Source organism: Amblyomma mixtum, chromosome 7 (genome assembly GCF_055824585.1).
Source record: "Amblyomma mixtum isolate Tamu chromosome 7, ASM5582458v1, whole genome shotgun sequence".
In the NCBI taxonomy this organism is placed as follows: Eukaryota; Metazoa; Arthropoda; class Arachnida; order Ixodida; family Ixodidae; genus Amblyomma; species Amblyomma mixtum.
This window is the reverse complement of record NC_143018.1, coordinates 54783073-54803849: the sequence shown is the minus strand read 5'-3', so window position 1 is coordinate 54803849 and position 20777 is coordinate 54783073. Positions and strand designations below refer to the sequence as shown.

Below are 20777 nucleotides of genomic sequence, written 5' to 3'. Positions count from 1 at the left end.
TGCTACTGATCTGAAGCTCCACAGAGAAGTTATTGAACCCTTCTTGTGCAGAGGTCGCACTAATCTTCATTCCCTTTGGAATTAGGCCAGTGCTCAACATTTTATTTCTTATGTACAGCAGTAGCTTTTTAGCTCAGGGAAAGTTTGCTGCAATGTCTCTCATTCAGACACCATCGATGCCTGGCGATTTTGCGGTTGATATTGACGAAACTATATTCCATAATTCATTTTCATCTACTGTTGGCAAACAGGCATAAAATTTGATGTCAGAGAGGAGTGTGGAGTTGGATAGGTGGTTTCTGAAGATGGAGCTGTTGGAGCTTCACCCCAACTACTGCTTGCTTGGTCATTCAACTGTAGACCCTCCCTTTGCTAGCTTAGTACTGTTGAAACACAACAAGCCTACAGCTTTCTAAACTGACTGATCCCATCACGCCAGACAGGACAGGTTGTACAGCGACTCCCTTCAAGACAAACCCGAAGAAGCCAAGAAAACGTGTTCACCTTCATAACAGAAGCGTACCAAAAAACACAAGTGAGCATGGTAGGTGTGCCCAAATATGTGTTGCATGCAAATTAATAAAATGGCTTTCCGTGCAGGAGGCTAACTGCACTGAGAGCATTTACAGTTGAACCCCTCAATAACGAAAGCCCCCAAGAACGAAATTCTCGCGGCAACGAAAAATTCTGGCACCCCCGGCGAACTCCCATAGGGTTCAATGCATTTGTCCCCTCTCAACAGCGACGGGTTTTTAAAAAGCAGTCCCGCATTAACGAAAGTTTGAGGTAGTGATCTGCAACATTTTTTCGGCACATCAGCCAGTCGGGAACATAGAATGGGCAAAACTGCAGCAGCACACTCATCCGACAAGTCGGGCCCGTTCATTTCACCTGCCAACAAGCACCGGCGCAGCCATTTTTGTTTACTTTCGGTTGGTTCGGTAATGATGATGATAGCAAAGCATTTTTTTTTGCCCGCTGAAAGCGGATTTTTGTTAGCCCGTCTGTGGCGACTACGCACGCACATGACGTTTCACGTGACGACACCGCCGGCCAACCGGGGAAGAGCAAGGAACCCTTTTTTTTCTTTTCGCTAGTGCGCCGACCATGCTATCTCGCCGGTCTCGCCGTCCGCCTTGTGCAAGCCGAATTCGCCCGCGACTTGCTCATGTACAGTGTTTTTTGTTGTTTTTTTGACTGTCAGAAACATGCAGCCTCCTGTAAAGAAACGCAAGTTTTTGACGCTGCAGGAAAAGGCTGCAATCATCACCGAAGCTGAAAAAGGCAGAAAGAAGACGGACATTGCGGAAGAGTTCAGTATCCCGTGCAGCTCACTTTCTACGATTCTGAAATCAAAGAATGGCATCATGAGGAATTCAGCGACGACGCTATTATCGACAGTGTGCGCAAAGGAAATGATGGTTTAGGTTTGGTTTAAGGGGTTTAACGTCCCAAAGCGACTCAGGCTATGAGAGACGCCGTAGTGGAGGGCTCCGGAAATTTCGACCACCTGGGGTTCTTTAACGTGCACTGACATCGCACAGTACACGGGCCTCAAATTTCTCCTCCAAAGGAATTGAGACGAGTGACGACGAAGATTGCGAAAACCAAGCACAAGGTAAGCAAGTAAGCTCACATGAGGTGCTTGATGCTTTTGACGTTATCCGGACTTCTCTCGGCGACCACGACGACGACGAAGCTATGCATAGCTTATCAAGCTGCGAAGCCAGAGTCGTCAAGCTCCTGCACAGCAATGTCAAGCAGAGCAAAATAATCGACTTTTTTCATTAAATTTTCGTTCTGCAAGGTAATGGGTGTGCTTATTTGTCTATTTTCGCGACAGCGAAATTCTCACGACAACGAAAAAGTTTTCCTGCCCCGGCGGTTTCGTAATTGCGGGGTTCGACTGTATTGCAGTACACATATCAAACAAGCTCAAGAGTGAGGACCTAAAACGAAAACTCGCGTTATCCTTATTTCCAGATGGCATAGGTTTAGTTTTCCTTTTCCAGTCTGTTTTTCTGAGATATTTGATTTTTGCTTTTCCTCAGCGCTCAGTTTGGCAGTTGTGAGTCTCTCTCACGCTGTCTGCAGCATAGACGTTAACTTTGCGGGTGCACCAAGCACCTTTCCGTCCACTGCAGGCAATGCATACAAGGTGCAGATATCTGGCCGATGCTGTGCTAACACGCGTTAGCGCAGCGTCAGCCAGATATCACCATGTCAGCTGAAAATTCTTTGCCGAAATTCTAAGCCCCAAGTCAAAGAGCAGGTCCAAACCGTGCGTACTAGCCTTTTAGTCTGTGGGAGGCAACGAGCAGTACGCGACGCGCGCGCGATGTCTTCCTGTGGCCATGTCATGAAGGTGCCTTACCTTTTCTACATTGGCAGAAATGCCCCTCCCCCTGCTGTTTGTAAGCCCCACTACAGTCAGCTTAATCCTTGAAGTGACTTGGGCCAGAGTTGCTCGTATGATGGAGCAGCTGTCAAGTCTCACTGGCTCACCCCCCTTCACTGTGGTAATCATCAACTGTGCCATCAACACTGACTGTAGCTGGTCCCACCTATACAATCCTACCTTGTGCATGGTGAATGTTGTCACAATAAATTGACACTGATAAGTGGCTAGTCATTATTTATTTTGCTAAAATGCTACAGCCACTGCTTAGTGTGGGCATGACATGCGCTTCTCTAGCACGACACATGAAGTAGAATGAACACACAAAATTCTTTTCACTACATCAATCCAGGATTGGCGTCCAAAGTCCTTGGAAGGAAAGGGCTGCAGCACAACATAACAAACTTGCCCCGGGTTGAAAAAGGGCGCCTTACAGATGCTGGTAGTTGTCGCCTTCAAGTCAAGAATAAGTGAGAAGATTCCACAGTGCCACATAGCATCCGTTTCAGGACTCAGCCACGGAGTCGAAACTGGTTTGGAAAGTTGTGCACAACCTATCACAGTGTCCCAGTCTGTGCACACATAGCGCACAAACATGGCTTCGAAAAACAGCAAGGTGGGAAAATCATGTGTTCGGTTCTGAACATGTGGGCGGCTCAGATACACGGGTGTAGGTTTTCGTCCCGCCCTTAAATGCTATGTGATGGGATGAAGTTCCCTCAGCACTTGGTTGCACGCTGGATGTCAACGCAGTTCCACATTGGTGTCCTGCCTTCCATACTGGCATCCTGGCACTGCTGTTCCTCACTGTATTAGTGACTGCCCGCTCTTGGACACCAGTGATGCTTCCAGGTGGCCTAATCGCAATTTCAGGTGCCCCTGAAAGCAAAAAAAGAAAAAGGAGAGAAATCTCAGTACACTGCGAAACTATCAAAGTCCTTGACCTCGTTGTTAATGATAGTTATCACCCCTGTTACAAAGGCATTAATGAAGGCAGCCAAATGATGTTAAAGGGTTATGCGAACTGTTATTAGGCTCCGAACAGCAGTACAATTAAACTGGGATTAGACACAGGAACACAGGGAATTCATAGACCACCATTTGAACTCTCGCTATGGGCTTATGTTTGTATGCCCAGCTTTGAAGTAGTGAATTGGTAACAAGCATTTTTTAATGAAATTCTGGCACAATGTATGCAGTTTACGGTGGGCACAATCCAAGGAGTTTTAAGTGGAAAATTCTGTTAATGACCATTATTACTGTATGCAGAGTGGGAAAAGCTTTGGGACACAATGCTAAAAATATACTTGCGTGGATGTTTTACCCACGTTATATTAGCATTTAGAAGACAGCTTTAGCAATACATGTTTCTTTCAAACATTAAAACAAATGCTCTAGATATAACGTCAGCATTATTTGTTATGTTGTAACATTAGAGCAACATTTCGAACTAAGATTTAACGTTCCTACAACTTACCTAAATATTTTTAAAAAGTACTGTTCTAAAGTCATGCGCTATCTGGGCTGTGGCAAGCACAAAGGACAAAGCTTGCACCAAGTTTTGAATTTAGTAAAATATCGATACTCTCTCGCAAGGGCCACTCCCATCAACTTGGCAGCAAATAATTTGACAAAAAAAAGGCAGCAAGCAGTTTTGTAAATGTGCGTATTTTTCTCGTCGAGCTACCAGGTAGCGACATCTGCCTGCAAAATGCAGTACAACTATGCTGATGATGCGCCTTTGAGTTCACATTCCACCAGGAACTGGCACTGTGCAGAGGCTTAGCCATTACGCCACTAGGTCATCATCATCATCAGCCTGACTACGCCCACTGCAGGGCAAAGGCCTCTCCCATGTCTCTCCAATTATCCCTGTCCTTTGCTAGTTGCTAGTCGCAAACTTCTTAATCTCATCCGCCCACCTAACTTTCTGCCGTCCCCTGCTACGTTTGCTTTCTCTTGGAATCCACTCCGTTACCCTTAAGGACCAGCGGTTATCTTGCCTTCGCATTACATGCCCTGCCCAAGCCCATTCCTTCCTCTTGATTTCAACTAAGATGTTATTAACCCGCGTTTGTTCCCTCACCCACTCCACCCTCTTCCGATCTCTTAACATTACACCTATCATTTTCCTTTCCATAGCTCGCTGCGTTGTTCTTAACTTAAGCTGAACCCTCTTTGTTAGCCTCCACGTTTCTGCCCCATAGGTGAGTACCGGTAGGATACAGCTGTTGTATACTTTTCTCTTCAGGGATATTGGTAAGCTACCATTCATCACCTGAGAGAACCTGCCATACGCGCTCCACCCCATTCTTATTCTTCTAGTTATTTCCCTCTCATGATCCGGATCTGCGGTCACTACCTGCCCTCAGTAGACATATTCTCTTACTACATCCAGCACCTCGCTACCAATTGCGAACTGCTGTTCCCTTGCAAGGCTATTGAACGCCACTAGGTATGGTCGCCAAAATGACAACATTATTTCAACAGTCGCTTGTAGCTCAAAAGCAACAAAGGGAAGGGACCATGCGAGCGGTACACTTCCCTGCAGCAACACGCTGGCCACCTTCACTAGGCAACAGCAGACTGGTAACCCACCGCTGGCTCAATGTTGCTAGGGATAGTGTGCTACGTACTGAAGAATACATGTAGGATGTTTTAAGGCAGAAGCCTTTAATGCTTCATCGTTGTAAGCAGCAGTTGTCGACAGAAATGTCATGCTTTTCAATTGGTCGAATTGGTCGTGACGTCACAGTGCACGAATTTAAAATGGGGCCAATTGTACTTTGGCTAGTAACCATGCAACCAATTAAGGCGAAAGCCTTCGTCTGACTGTTGTCGACAGAAATAAATAAATAAATAAAACTGAGTAGGAAATTGGTTGAGTTGGGGCATCGAACCAGGGTCACCGGAGTGAGAGACGAGCACGCTAACCACTCCGCCATGCCTGCCAGCTTGATGGTTCGGAATGAACAAAGGCGCATCTAGTAAATACGTTCTCTTCGTTCACTCCCATCTTCCTCCCTTCCCGTTACAGGGCAGTTCAGGTCTCCACCGAGATATGCGAGACAGATACATTTCCTTTCCTCAAAAACCAATTTACCATCGAGCAAGGCGTAAAGCCAAATGGGCGATGACATTCTGTGGACTCCCTGGCAGCTTTACAAGACGCTGTCGCATTCCACTCTTAGAGGCGAAGCTTAATATCTTAACCACACATCAGTGACACAAGCAGTAACACCGTGCTTAAGGTTTTCGCCTCACCGCACTTTACGTCAACAAAGTGGCCCCCTGAATTTTTGAAGCTAGCTGCTGCTCATCATATCAGGCCTAATCATAACTCAAGCCAGCTTACCAACACCAAATAATCTCACATTAAAATGAATGGTTCATTAACTCCTGTAGCATCTTCAGCACCGAAACTAGTGACAAAGTGGGTGAAACGAGACCATAGTGCTAACGGCCGCAAATCACGCGTGAAACACTGTCTAGAACAATAGGCCGAACTGTCATTACGCTCTCGCATGGAACTGCTTCTCTATACGCACATGTTTGTGCCTTGATTCTTTTCTTTTTAGACAATGATTATCGCCTCGGGGCATAACTGCCTTGATTCTTGTTCAGAATAACTTGGCGTGACACGACATCTGCCAGCAAAGTGGCCTGCCAACCTGTTTTACTGCGAATGATTCCTGCTGATGTTCACGTTGTCCAGAATTTCAACATATTGTGCACTATAAAGGCTCTACCGAACCATGTTATTCACCCTAAAATATGGGTTGTCAGAGGAACGTGGTAGTTGGGAAAAACTAAGTGGAAAAATTAGCGTTCGTGTAAGGTTTACAGCTGATCAAAATTTTTGAAATAAAAGTGTGGCTCGAGAAAAAAGCGCAGGAACAGGGACACAAGAAAAAAAGATGACGGGACAGGCGCTGATTAGCAACTGAAGGTTTATTGCACGGAACACAAAAAATATACTCTACAAACAACCAGGAGCAAGCATGATCGACGCCAACAACACTGATAAGATGTCACAATCAGCCTCACTGATATCAAAACACTGATATCACAACACTGATATCACAACACTGATGTCACAACACTGATGTCACAACACTGATGTCACAATCAGCCATGATGTTCAAGAGTGTGAAGTAAATCATGATTTAAAGTTCGTCCCTCGTGCCAAGGGTGTGGTGTACAGGGTTCCCTTCGCGTGCGGCGAGAACTATACAGGCCAGGCGGGAAGATGCTTAAATTCCCGCCTGCGTGAACACAACACCTCTTTGAAAGGGGCCCCTTTCTCGAACCTAGCCTTGCACTACAAAGAATGTGGTAGTAACACCTCCGCGCCTGCTGCCCAACAATGTATTCCACTTTTTAACGACACAAAGGTCTTGTACGATCACAAAGATAGATTAACTAGGGAGATTAGCGAAGTATTTCATGTCCAGTAAAACCGCGACACATGCGTAAGCACCCCATCCGTCCTCTTTCATGACTGTGAGATATCGTTTCTTGAACATCATGGCTGATTGTGACACCTTATCAGTGTTGTTGGCATCGATCATGAGTGCTCCTGGTTGTTTGTAGAGTACATTTTTTGTGTTCCGTGCAATAAACCTTCAGTTGCTAGTCAGCGCCTGTCCCGTCGTCTTCTTTTCTTGCGTCCCTGTTCCTGCACTGTTTTTTTCTCAAGATCTACCAACTCGCTCAACTCACCGTTTTACAAAAGTGTGGCTCTAATAAAAGTGTGCAAACTAACACATAAAAATAATGTTAGCACCCAAAATAGCCAATACAAGCAGATTTCTAATTGCCATTAGGCCACGGGTGACGCTACCATGTAACAAGAAGTTGGCAATGATTCAGAGAAAGTGCCATGTTAAAGCTGCTGTTCAGGTGAACAGAAACTACAACTATGAAGCTTGTAGTGATGTAGTGAAGCTAATACTAATATCAATACATGATCACTAGAGGCCGGATTTTTAGGCACTAAAAAGCACGTTTTAGGCGCCATAAATAGGCAGTTAAAATTGCATTTTAGGCATATAACGGAGAAAAATAGGCACTATAAACTTTATCAAAAGTGCACACAGTTCCGAACTTCAGCGCGCAATATCTGTCGTAAAACAAAAAAACACAGCAAGAATGATTTGGGACCTTAACCAAGGTGCAAACATTAGAAGCCGTTTTTTTTAAGGCTGCCGCACAACTTTTCGTACAATACACGTGCTTCAGCAAAGCAAAAGGGATGGTTACCAACCCTTTTAAAACACTTTGGTATACCTCGAAACAAACAATTCGCTTGTCGTGTACAAAAGTTAAAACAATGCATACCTTAACAGGAGGCCATGTATTTAGAAACTGTCAATTCAAAGCATCTGACAAATGAGTTCAGTCTTCGCTCACACAGGAATGGAACTTATTCATTGCAGGCATACACGATGCTTCAACATTAATAAATATGTTGTCACTTGTAGCGCCATCTGGTCAACTACCACTTTAACAGCCAAAGGCATCAACAAGCTGCCACGATAAAATGGCAGAAAATAGGAAAAGCTTGCTTGGATATTTTCGGCTGACGTGGTTGATATTGTGTACGCAGCCGGCGTAGGTGCAGTGTTCACCACAGACAACAGACGAGGTCATCTAATGTTGCCACGTGTGTGTTCTACTCAAACCCGAAATGGATTCGAAAGCAAACGGAATCTGAAAGCAAAACCACAGCGTATTTCAGGCCCCTTTTCTGTAAAATAAACATTTTTAGGCACCGACGTCGGAAATAGGCATTTATAGGCACTGACACCCAAAATAGGCATTTATAGGCACTATAAAAAGATTATTAAACACATCGTCAACACCTAATTCGTGCTCATATGTAAAAATGGTGCGCCTACGAAGCGTTGAAAAAAATAGGCATTTGCCTAAAATCCAGTCTCTAATGATCACATATACACCAGGCTTCACTCATACCACACATAAACCAATGAATCAAATACTGGCTCGTTGGGTGAAGCTTACATGACACGTCTCCGAGCTGTGTGCCCCGAGACATCTTTGGCACAGTGCACTGTGTGGATTGAGACACGACGGCTGCTCCGACGTAACACTGAGTGCCAGTGTGCTTGACCTTGGTTGCCAGAAGGCGGCGGGATCCTTCACGCTCCCCTGCAGAGGCAGAAAAGTTAAAGGGACAGAGTTCAGAAAGCAGAGTCATAAAGCTCGAGCTTAAAGTAAGAGGCCTCCTTGCACTGTTTGCACTGCCATGTGAAAGTCTACTGCAGTACATAGCTGAACGCAGCAAACTTTCTCAGTTTCACACGCACAAAAAGCCATGCAATACTGACACAAACTTTGTTTGATGTAAATTTCACTGCCCAGTCTTATATGCGCACATTTTTATGGATTTTATGAAGATCCAAGTCACACACACATGGTGCTGAGCCTCAGGTCTAAAACTAAACTTGGGATGAAATAAAGCAAAAACAGCGCTCAATTCGCACGAAAATCAGCAAAATGCAAGTGGCACTCAAATACAGACTCAACTTAAGAGCAGTTCCCTAGGTACAGTGGACTAAAACTCAAGCCATGCTCACCCAGGTGCGAACGTTTCCGCCTAGATGCATTTCGACAGCTGCTGGTAGCTTTGCTGTGGCCCATCTGCAGACAGGAATTCAACAGAGGTACAGTAACAAGCACTGCAGGGACAAAAATATGCGGCCTCCTTAGTTGCCCAAGGTTTTGCCTTTCATTTCTCAGATATGGTTAACTTCCAGAATAGTGCCAGAACTATATTAAGCAGTTTTTGCTCAGTGAAATGTACAGGAACACAGAATGGAAGAAGGCACATATAATATGGAGGAGGCACTAGGCTTTCAGCTGACTGTTTATTTTGAAGCCAAGAAATTTATACAGGCGTACTTTTAAGATTACCATCTACTGTATGGTCACCAAAGGGATACGCCTAAAAGAAATATGTAACAGCACACTGATACCATACAAAGTAGAAGCACATAAAGATCTCTAGAACGGAAAAAAAAATTATGTATGCAGAAACAAAACATGGAATTATTAACTATGCAACATATCTCAAAGCAAGTAGCTGAAATCTATAGAACAAAAAAAAGAATTGCAAGCAAAGAGCTAAAGCACTAAGCAAAGCGGACAATTTGAAACTCAAATAAATATGACGGGCTGCTGTGTCAAAGAAAATGCTTCTATTCACACTGTGCATGTCAATGGCTACGCCACCTGTTGGCAAGCCCACAAAGCATAGGCAGGCCGTGTCTACCGCTTCGAGCCTGAGTACCCTGGCTACTGCGCTGGAGTACCCATGTTGGAGACTAGCCAAGGTGGCTGTGTTTTAATGGAAACCATTCCGGAGCCCTGCAACCTCCAACGAATGGCTTCCACCACCTGATGATTACGAAGTAATACACGTGCTGAATACTCTTGTAAGCCACTCCCTGCATGGTCCTGTGAAGGATCACAGTATTGTTAAATAAATAAATAAATTTCACGAAGCAATACCCACATCTTACGTCCGGTTAGTAAGGCATTGCCAGTGGTCGGCAGGTGCAAGGAGGTTGACCCTAAGTCATGATAGCAGGCCGATGCCATTAGTTGGAGCACCTCCTCTGAGGGGCATTTGCAGCTGCGTGCTTGCGTTGTACTCGATTAGAGTGGCAGCATAGAAAGGATAGAGTTGAAGTGTTGGTGAAATGCTTTCAGTGCACCCTTAGACTTTTCCACCCCGCTTCTGCGCTTAGCCTCTGCTTCAGCAGCTCGGAGGGCGGCACGAGCTTCTCGCCTCTGAAGGTGCGCCTCTGGCTCGGTGGGTCGCACTACAGGATCTTCCCGCTTTCTCCTCTTTGCTTTTATTTCGGCAGGTTTCACTCTGGCATGCTTTTGCCGTCCACGCTGTGCCTTGGCTACGAATCTAACGGACTTTCTCGCTTCCTCCGATTTGCTTCTGCTTCGGAGAGCTCGGACTTTGGGATCCTCTCACCACTGTTAATGCTGTGTCTCGGCTACTGCAGCTCGCACTGCAGGATCTTGTTTCGGACGTTTTGCCGCAGCTATAGCATCCTGCACTGTGGGATCTCGCTTTCTCCACTTTGCTTCTATTTCGGCTACCCGATCTCTGGGATCCTGACGCTGTTGGCGCTGCGCTTCAGCTATAGCGGCTCACACTGCGGGATCTTCATGCGTCCTCCATTTCATATCTGCTTCAGCGGTTCGGATTTTGGGATCCTCACACCACTGACGCTTTGCCTCGGCTTTAGCGGTGTGTTGGGCTGCAGCATAATGAGCACTTCAAAGGCCATGATCTCACGTTAAGCAACGGTAACAATGCTGTGAGTACTTTTCTAAAAATAAGTTTCTGCTTCAGTCGTGGCACGCTGAGTGTCATCCAAGCGATGAGCAATGACTTGCTTCTACACCTGCTACACCAAGAAAGCTATTCACCAACTAGCCCAGCAAGAAGTTCTACACCTGCTCAAGCACCTGCTCCCACGCAACGCCTTGGCTTACAGCGGACTTTGGCTGCTCCCTGCTACACCCCCCCACCCGCATAATCAATAGAAGGAGGCTCAGTCGTCAGCCAGCTGTTGTTGCACCCAGACAATATTTCACAGGGACACTTTGCCGAATTATTTCCCACAGAGCCGACTTAAGCAGCCACTTGTGCAGCAATGTCAGTTCAGCCTACATTTTACGGATTAGTGGCTGCCTGCTCATTCGCCTCTAGAGAGAGAGACTGTGCACCAACCACACAAGAGCTTTGTTTATGCTGTGCCTTTTGTTTGCGCCACAGCTAGACCGCGAGACTGGGCACTGTCTTCCCAGGTACCCAAGCAAGGAGTCACCGTGGCCTGTGCTCAGGGTTCATATGCCACCGCTAGAGAGTGCAACTCGCACAGCTCATGCAAAAAGCCTGCACCAAGATGCCTTTCAACCGAGGACTGGCCTCCTGACTCTTTCCTATGCCTACAATATGTGACAATGGTGCCTATACTTCTCATAAGCAGTTTGCAGGACTGCAGAAGGTACGTCACTCCCGTCCAATCAGGGCTGCAGGAATATCTCAATACCGTAGAGCTATCTGCAGTAACAGGCTAGGGTTTTGAAATTCGCAGCGAGTGTTTCATTCTAGAGTAGGTGAGGAAACAAATGCGGGCTAATGACATCCTAGTTGAAATCAAGAGGAAGGAATGGGCTTGGGCAGGGCATGTAATGCGAAGGCAAGATAACCGTGGCCCTTAAGGGTAACGGAGTGGATTCCAAGAGAAGGTAAGCGTAACAGGGGGTGCCAGAAAGTTAGGTGGGCGGATGAGATTAAGAAGTTTGCGGGGATACGGTGGCCGCAGCTGGCAAAGGACAGGGTTAATTGGAGAGACATGGGGGAGGCCTTTGCCCTGCAGTGGGCGTAGTCAGGCTGATAATAGACACTTTTAGTTGCTGCGTACGTAGCGACATTGCGTACGCAACGCTCACTACGTTCTGTACGCTGTAAAGGACACCCCCGTCACACTTATAGTTGGCCGTACCGCCGCAGAGCAGTCGCGTAGCGCGTCGTGCTGTGTTGCCATCTAGTGACAAACACTGAAAGTGCTGTAGCGCTTGGCTGAACATTTTTCAGTTTCTGACAATATGAATAGTATATTACTGTTTTTCATGGAGGAAAAAATGTACAATGTTTAATGAAGTGCAAAAGTAGGCACATGACTAAAAAAAATTATTCGACAGGTGCGGTTGCTATGACGATAAACGTACACAACGTTAGTTAGGCTTAAAAGGTCAAAAATCGCCTCATTATCTGAAAAACAAGGGGCATTTGTCCCTAATATTTTGGCGTGTGGGTGAGAGTAGACAAAATAAAAGCTAACAGCACAGTTTAGAGCGAGCCATCGCATTGAAGAAAGCAGCGGCGAAGTGAAATCGGTCCGAAGCGGGCGGGATAGTCGCCGCCATGTTCTCTACGCAGCACGTAGCGTCCCACGTTGCGTACGCTACGGTATGCTTTAGAGCGGGCGGGCGTCCGCAACGTGCGGCTAGATACGTTGCGTTCTGCGCATGCGCATTCGTTACCCGCGGTGTCGTTGCGTACGCAAGCTCACTGCGTACGTCCCACTAAAAGTGTGTAATGATGATGACGAATGTAAAAGTGCTAGCCACAGGCCTCCTGACAACTCTTCACATCACTGATGCACGCTGATTAGATAAAGAGGTAGGCCGGTTAATCCTCTCGCAGACAGTCTCCAAAAACCCATTACATGGGACTTGCAAGTAACCTTCAAGAAAAAGGAGATGATTTGGTACCCACTAAAATTTGCGAAAAATTCAATTCCGAAAAATTCATACACTGGGCCCGACAGCAAACGTGAATGGCATCACGGTACTGATTGCTGCTCTCGTGTGCTTGCCAAGTTTCAAACGCAACGTAATCAAATGTCATTTTAAAAATGGTGCACAGTTCGAGCGAACAATTACAAAGTGCGCTCCTTGTGGCACCACATGTGCATCCCGTTCAAAGGGCGGGCCTGGAAAAAAAGCTAACCATTAAGAACTATGCGACGATATGCCAAATTGCTGACACAATCAAAGCACGGATGAATTTGGAAGCTTGCTCATGCACCACAAGGAAATTGCAAAGCAACACGCATTCGGATCCCACTGGCAGCATGTGGTTGTTCTTTCTTGTACTTTCGAATCTATTCTTTCAGACATAACGTGATTAAGCAGCTAATTCCCTATTGATCAACACCCCAAATTAAAAAACAAATATTTCTTTCTGGCTTCCTTAGCTTCAGTGACGGTTGACTTTCTTCATATGTACATCCCTTGCAACAAGTTACATGTGCTTGAAGCTTCCAGATTTCTGGACCTGAGGCAAAGAAGACTATTAGAGCAGTCGATCAAACTTGCGCACGACCTCTTTGCTGCAGCCAAGAAGCAGGGAACTGAAATACCCGGGGAGTAGCAAGAGTAGTTGTGCCAGAGAACTTGAGCAGGTCACATAATGGCATGGCTGTCAATAAGTGCGCTCTCTCTTTAATAATAATAATAATAATAATAATAAATAATAATAATAATAATAAAAATTTGCTAAAACCTGCCATCTACAAAAAAACCAGGTGCGAGACGCCTTCAAAGTAGTCCTGTCATCACATTCATATTTTAATTTTACTCAGACACTAATAACCAAAACGCAGAACCTTCTACCAAGTTCCAAGTGCAAAATGTGTCATGGCATCCATTTATCTGCAATGTTTTTGTGGCACACTATCGGACACAAGGCAAAATCGCGCAGGATCCCACCCCAACCTTTAACCTTAACAACGCGCATCTGAATCATTCACAACTACAGCTGTTCCATGCATCCTAATTGGTGGCTTCGAGTAATAAGCCCAGAGGCCAGTGCCGGAATTTCTCTCTACAATTAGGAGGCTTGGAGAATGTTCACTGTGTTGTAGCTGGAAACAATTGCCCAAGCCTGCAGCTCTTCACTGCTGCAAACAACAATGGCAGTTCATGCAGCAGATGCTAATGGTAGCCACAAAGCAATACGACCAAAGACGTGGCTCAAAGGTTTGGTTTATGGTTTATGGTGGTTTAACATCGCAAAGCATCTCAGGCTATGAGGTACGCCGCAGAGAAGGGCTCCGGATATTTCGACCACCTGGGATTCTTTAACTTGCACTGACATCGCATAGTACATGGGCCTCTAGAATTTCGCCTCCATTGAAATTCGACTGCTGCGGCCGGGATCAAACCCGCTGCTTTCAGGTCAGCAGCTGAGCTGAGTTCAAAGACTACATCGATATCATCAAGCCAAGAACACAACTGCACGAGGTACAGACCTCAGCAGACTTCACCTCTTGCACAGGGCTTGCATTCAAGCTGCACACTTCTTGAGGGTTGTCTGACAGCATCCTGGAATAGCACAAAACAAACCAACATCAAAACGACCATTGCTATAGTGCATATAAAAACACTTTGTTTATATAACACTTTTGTTTATGAACACTTTGTTTATATTTATATATAACACTTTGTTTTTTATGTAAAAGTACCAGCTACTAAAATGTCTTGCGCTCACCCCTAAAGATGTCTCATGCTTGCCATGAAAACATGGGCGCACAAAAAGATAATGCTGGATGGCACTCGGCCACAAGAACACTGTTCGAACAGAGAGGTAACTCCGCACAGTGGATATTGTTCAGCAGTGCCGGCGTGCCTACACGCCGACTACTCCGATGGAGTGCTGGTGAATGAATGATAAATGAAGAATGAACAAAATGTGTAAACACATACCTCTCTCTCTTTCTGAATATATATGCATATATAGAAATACAAGCACACAAAGAAATGGTCAGAGAGAGCAATGGCCAAAATATTAGTTTACAACACCAGACCTTTCGAACTGCACTCCCACTCTGCACCATTTCACACCAACAGAATCACATCACAGAAAGCAGAAAAAGCAAAAAAATCATATTATACAAAGATCTGAGTTGTATACAGCAACCATCACAAATTTATCCATAAGGAAAGAAGGCTGCTTTTACAGGCATGACAACTTTTTCAGAAAGAATTCCTTGCCAAACTGTGTGTGTAATCGCTCTTACAGAACACATAAGACATTTATCGCCTGTTTATCATCAACACAAAAGCTAGGTCTATGCAACTTTGAGCACTATCAAATCACTCTTATCTTTCTTCAGATTTTAGCAGTAATTATACAGCATACCTTAAATGATATCACCTGATGCAAGCTACTCAATAACTAGTCACTTTCATGACTAAGGCTACCTGCACTGACGAAGAAACATCCAGCCGGCCCCTCATTGCTTTTTGTGCCAACTATGCCACTGATCAGCTATCGCACTTTTTTCGGGCTGAAATGAGACTATCGTGTCTGTAAATGCCTCCAATGTGGATAATTTTCAGTGCGCACTAAGCACACTTCGTGAACCAACCTTCCACTGCCGGCCGAAAATTAATACTGCTTGATCAGACAAAAGAAATTACACCAGCTAAGTCGTTGCATAGCACGAACAATTCAGCAAAAGATAGCTGACGATTAAGTAACTTCCTCATGCTAGACTTGAGCGCAGCTCGGCGGAGGCGATGAGCCTGTGCTTCGGCGGCGCGAACGGCAGGGTCCTCTCGGAGGCGACGCCTAGCTTCTGCTTCAGCGTCGCTTACTCCTGGTTGCTCTCGGCGGCGGCGATGAGCCTCTGCTTCGGCGGCACGAACGGCAGGGTCTTGTCGGCGGCGACGCTTAGCCTCTGCTTCAGCGACGCGGACTTGTGGATCAGCTCGACGGCGGCGACGCGAAGCTTCTGCTTCAGCGGCACGCACCTCTGGATTCTGGCGGCGACGGCGCTGGGCCTCTGCTCTGGCAGCTCGTTTAGCAGCAGCGGCAGACAAAGGACTTCCATCGGTTTCCTCGCTCATGGCTCACAAAGAACTGGCAGAGAATAAAATATTAAGAGAGAGAGAGAAAAGGACGGAAAGGCAGGGAGGTTAACCAGGCGATGCCCAGTTGGCTACCCTACACTTGGGGAGGGGAACAAAGGGGAAAAAAGGAAAAAGAGCGGCAAGGAAATGAGTTGTCTAAGTGTCCAGCGACCACTATGTCACAGAGACAGAGGGCGCGCACTGAAAACTTAAAGATTATAGGCGGGAATGCAACCTCGAGTCCCTTAAGAAAGACAGGAGCGCTTTCACCGCTTTCCGTTGTCTGGAAGGTTGTGTCCAAGTCCCCAGAGCGTTAGACTCTGTTAAAGGACGCGAGTCCAAGCGGAGCAGAGAAGCACTTAGGAAACGCGCTCTCGCTCAAAACGAGGGCAGTCACAGAGGAGGTGGCTGATCGTTTCGTCACAACCGCACTGGTCACACGCAGGAGAGTCAGCCATTGCGATGAGATGGGAATAGGCGTTTGTGAACGCCACTCCCAGCCACAGGCGGCACAACAGCGTAGTATCACCGCGGGGGAGGCCGAATGGTATATGATGTTGGAGCAAGAGGTTGAAGTGGTGCGAGCGGGGTGCCCAACCTCCAGGGGCAGACCACGACGTTAGTCAGGTTTCGGGCGAGCAGTTTAAGGTGCCTTGCTGCGTCAGCTCTTGTCAGTGGTATGCGGACAGTGTTGGTTGTATCGTGTTGGTTGTATAAAATATTAAAATATTAATATAGGCAGGCGGCTCGCAGTGGTGAACAGCAGCGGCTATGCGTTTCAGCTCGGGCGGTGCACATATCGAGATCCGCCGCCACTGATCCGGCGCTCTGATTGCCGCCACACAGAGGTAGCATTGGAGGAGGAGCGAAGAGAGCAATTAAGTTATCGGGAGGTCGCGGGAGTCAGCGCGTGGGCGCATAGGAATGTTGCACGGCGAAGAGATAGCAGCAACTGACTGATGCCGCTGACGCTGCTAGTGAGTCAAGTGAACACGGCTCTGCATTTCGGCTTGGGATGCACGCACCGTGATCCGCTGATGCCGAGCCCGGACTTCGGCAACCGGAGGACCCCGCGCGTTATACTATGGTCGCTGCCACGGAGGAAGAGGGCTGGGGGGGTGTACACGCAGTGGCGAATGGTGGCGGCTATGCGTTTCGGCTTGGGCATGTGGGAGAAATGGTGCCAGGAGAGTACTTAGCTAGAACAGCGCGCTGCCCCCACTGCAGAGCTGGTGACGAGAGACAACGGCGACGCCGCGAAATGCAGGAGCGGGTGCCAAAGAGCTGCACTCTAAAATCTATTCCTACAGAGGCGTTCTTGCTGCTAGTTGATCGTGCTAGCACAGTGTTCATCTGTTAGCACACTTTTAGCTAGCGGCAGCTCCATTGATGGTCTGTGCAAGGCGAGGGGCCAGTGCCGTAAGCCACCTCTATGTCCCACCCAAGATCCTCTTAGGTTCCAAGTAACAGGAACGGTTTCTGTGAACCCAGCCAGCAGCGGCATCAGCGTGTCAACTGCAAACAAGCCAATAGCAGCCACAGAGAGATGCAGAGTTTTGACCTGCTCGCCGATACTGCCTTTTCCTCCCGAATTCCATAACTCGCTGGTTGTGGTTTGGTTTTCATGGCCATTGAGTATCCTTGCACACAGATGACACGCTGCAGTCATCGTTGTTCGTATTTATCAATGAGTATTCCTGGTGAGCTGATTGTGAACATGAGCTGTATTCTGAACAAGTAGGTGCCTTGGTTGTTTATGGTTTATGAGGTTTAACGTCCCAAAGCGACTGAGGTTATACGGGACGCCGTAGCGAAGGGCTCCAGAAATTTCAACCGCCTGGAGTTGTTTAGCATGCACTGACATCGCACAGTACACGGGCCTCTAGAATTTCGCCTCCTTAGAAATTCAACCGCCGCGGCCGGGATCGAATCCGCGTCCTTCGGGTCAGCAGTCGAGCACCATAACAACTGAGCCATCGCGGCGGTGTAGGAGCCTTGAACATCCCTTCTTTTGTGTTATGCATAGCTAACGTTATGCGACGTTCACTATGGTGTGAGAGGGGTTAGGCATTTTCGCTCCCGATCGCGCCAAATCGCTTGACAGGTGCTGCTGCCTCCATAGCATTTTACCTCTCCGACTTTTGGCACACACTAGCGACGAAGCAGTGATTATAGTAGCTTTTGTATGCCTCATGTAACCTCAACTCACCCTTTTCTTCGCAGTCACCATTCAGCTATCGAAACTAAAACACAAGGTAATGAGCGCAACTATAAAATTTTAACGATATAATATATAATTTGAACGCGCTAAGAAACTCTAACGCTGAATTCTAAACAACAAAAATGGGTACATTATGCGGGTAAATACGGTATGTTCGTGGGTATGAAAGAGTGCTAAAGTAGCCTTACCTCCTACGCCTCAAGCGCCCAGCCAACGAAGCTTTGCTCGCTGCTCTGAGCACTGCATGTTTCTTCCTCGAGATACCTATCCTTTTTTTTGGAAAGCCGGACTTCCCCTCCGACTCACGGAGTTGCGCTAACACCGTCTTCGTAGTTATTCAAGCCAGGCGCCGATAGTGATCCGCGGGAACAATGACCGACACAGACCAACACAGACACCTCGCAAAAGCACCCATGGGAATGGCAACAAATCAAATATACTGTCTACAGAGGGAAAGCTGCACATTTAGACATAGCCTCCCAAATTTTCCGAAGATTGAGCCAATGAGCCCACGCATGTCAGACTCTAGATCAAAACCTACTGAACTAGAGCACCACAGATGACGGCCTCCTGTGGAGCAGCATAGCAGCATGCAACAACTTTCGTTATCTTTTTTGGCCGTTGAGGGCGCTCAGTTCTGTTTTTCGTCTGCTATTATCATCATCACCGTTTGCAAATTCGTGCGTGCTATTTAATGCGTTAATTTTGTCTTTCTATGCTATCTTAACATCACAACAAAAAATAGCCTTATTAAATACTTTTTCGTCCTAGAAGAGTTTTAAACGAGTTTTTCTTGCTGGCCGCTTTCTTCTCGTCGGCACCACCAAGCTTAGCCAAAAAAAATTAATTTTATTGCTTGCGTGGACGAATAATTAAACTTCTTTGCATGAAACAAAATAATGAAAGAGCCCATTTTTGTTAATATGTGTATATTAGCGCCGTACAGCCTGTAATGTTTGTACCCTAGCGGCAAAAAGCATGAACTAGAACATACGCGCTGGAGCAGTGCCTTCTGCGCAGGCAGGGCTATGGTGGCTAGAAGCAGGGCTGTGGCATGTTGCAAGTTGCGCGTCCGCGCCGAGGGTGGCGCCACGGTTGAAACGATTGCAGCGATCCTGGTATCGGCGGTAAACGTGGCTGCAGTTAAGCCTAATAAAAGTAAAATTTCTCGACCACTATCAATAATAAAAACATGCTTATGAACTAAATTATAACTAGCCATAGGTATTAAAAATAAGATATCAAAGAAATTAGTTGCGAAGATGACGACGCGGGTAACGCAGCAGCAGACGACAAGCAGACGACGGCCGGACAGCCGCGCAAGCGAAAACGGCGACGTCGGCGACATTCGCACTGCAGCAGCGTCATTGGCGTCATGTCGAGTCACACAGTGAGCTTTTCTTGGAGTTTTTATACGAAGCACTAGCACTGCAGCATATTATGTTGTCCCTAACCCAACGCACTGTGATTTCTTCTGCACGAGTCAAAGGTTGAAAATTTTCACTGCCTTTCTCTGGGTGTGTTTATTCATAGCCACAGACTGATGCGTTTCAATACATGTCAGATGTTTTACTTCCCTGCTATTTACCTGAATCTCTTACAAAGTCGCGTACAAACCTATATTCAGTCATGTAGCATTATATTATGTACACTGTACCTACCTTGATACCTTTTCTTTATCCCCTATATATTCTCTGTGCGCTCATGTCTTTTAAGTTTACATAATGGCGTTTTTTATTTTGATTTTTAGGATGCCTGTTACTGATACTGCAATGTCACTGATGCCTAAAATCACTTTTTGAACATCGATTGTCACTGCTGATGTTCTTTTAATAAATTGTTCTTTGTACAAAACCATTTACGCTTCTCGTTCTCGAGCGAGCGCAGCTGCTCAGCAGTCGCGCCGCTCGCCGACATGCACCATGCTACATCAACAGACACATCGAAATACAAAAGCGAGTGAGCAGATTCCGTAAGTACTTAGGAAATCAAGCTTGAATGCAGCGCGGGAGCAGTTAATCGCCAGTATTTACAAAGCTTGGGTCGAGCTAGCGGCCGCCAGCACCAGTAACGCGCGAGTACAGTGCACTGTAGCGCGAGCAACCGGCCACAACCAGCCGCCTAAACGCGCGCCGCCATATTGGATTTTTGATGCGTTTACCGCCTCTCCCAGGTGCCGCCACCATCGCATTCGAAAAAAAACGTCCCCATTGGCTCTATGAGAGTGTCACTCCCTTGGCGCAGGTCTGTTCTTGTTCTTCAGCATGGAGGAAGGAAATTCCTTCCTTCATGTTCTTCAGGTTCGGCGTGATGTTTGTGCGCGGAGTGGTAGCTAGAGTATATAGCGAACTAGAATACTATATATAAGCTAGAGTTTATCCGCGGCGTGCTTCCCCCGCGTTTTTTTTTTTGTGGACTCTTATGAACTTTCATGGGACCATGGATGGGACACTTGTGTACGTTTTTTTGTGTGTGTGTGTGTTTTTGTTTTTGTGTGGCGAGCGACAGTAGTCGTCGTTCTGTTACATTTCTGTGTGTCGGGCGACAATAGTCGCGGTTCTGCCTCTTTATGTGTTGGGCGACAATATCCGTTCTGTATCTTTGTGTCCAATAAAATTTTCTTAAAAGCTTCGGCGTAATAATTGCGGAGGTTTGATTTAAAGGGAACTGGAGTACTCACCAGGTTAG

The 20777-nt window shown here is 46.5% G+C and overlaps 1 protein-coding gene across 7 annotated transcripts; it reads right to left on the bottom strand.

Annotated features, from left to right (window-relative positions):
• Positions 1–2618: 2618 nt before the first annotated feature.
• Positions 2619–18685, bottom strand: LOC149336118 (uncharacterized). Of its 7 annotated transcripts, none has more exons than XM_089552601.1 (6): positions 18278–18685; positions 15503–15878; positions 14266–14340; positions 8998–9061; positions 8423–8569; positions 2619–3277 (listed from the first exon to the last, which is right to left on the bottom strand). In XM_089552601.1, exons 2-6 carry the CDS (start codon positions 15863–15865, stop codon positions 3024–3026), a joined length of 903 nt encoding a protein of 300 aa, XP_089408727.1. In that variant the 5' UTR covers positions 15866–15878; positions 18278–18685; the 3' UTR covers positions 2619–3023. The 7 variants fall into 7 exon arrangements, with proteins under 7 accessions (XP_089408727.1, XP_089408730.1, XP_089408733.1 ...); XM_089552604.1 differs by having other exon boundaries at positions 14281–14340; XM_089552607.1 differs by having other exon boundaries at positions 14281–14338; positions 15614–15878.
• Between the last annotated feature and the right edge of the window lie 2092 nt (positions 18686–20777).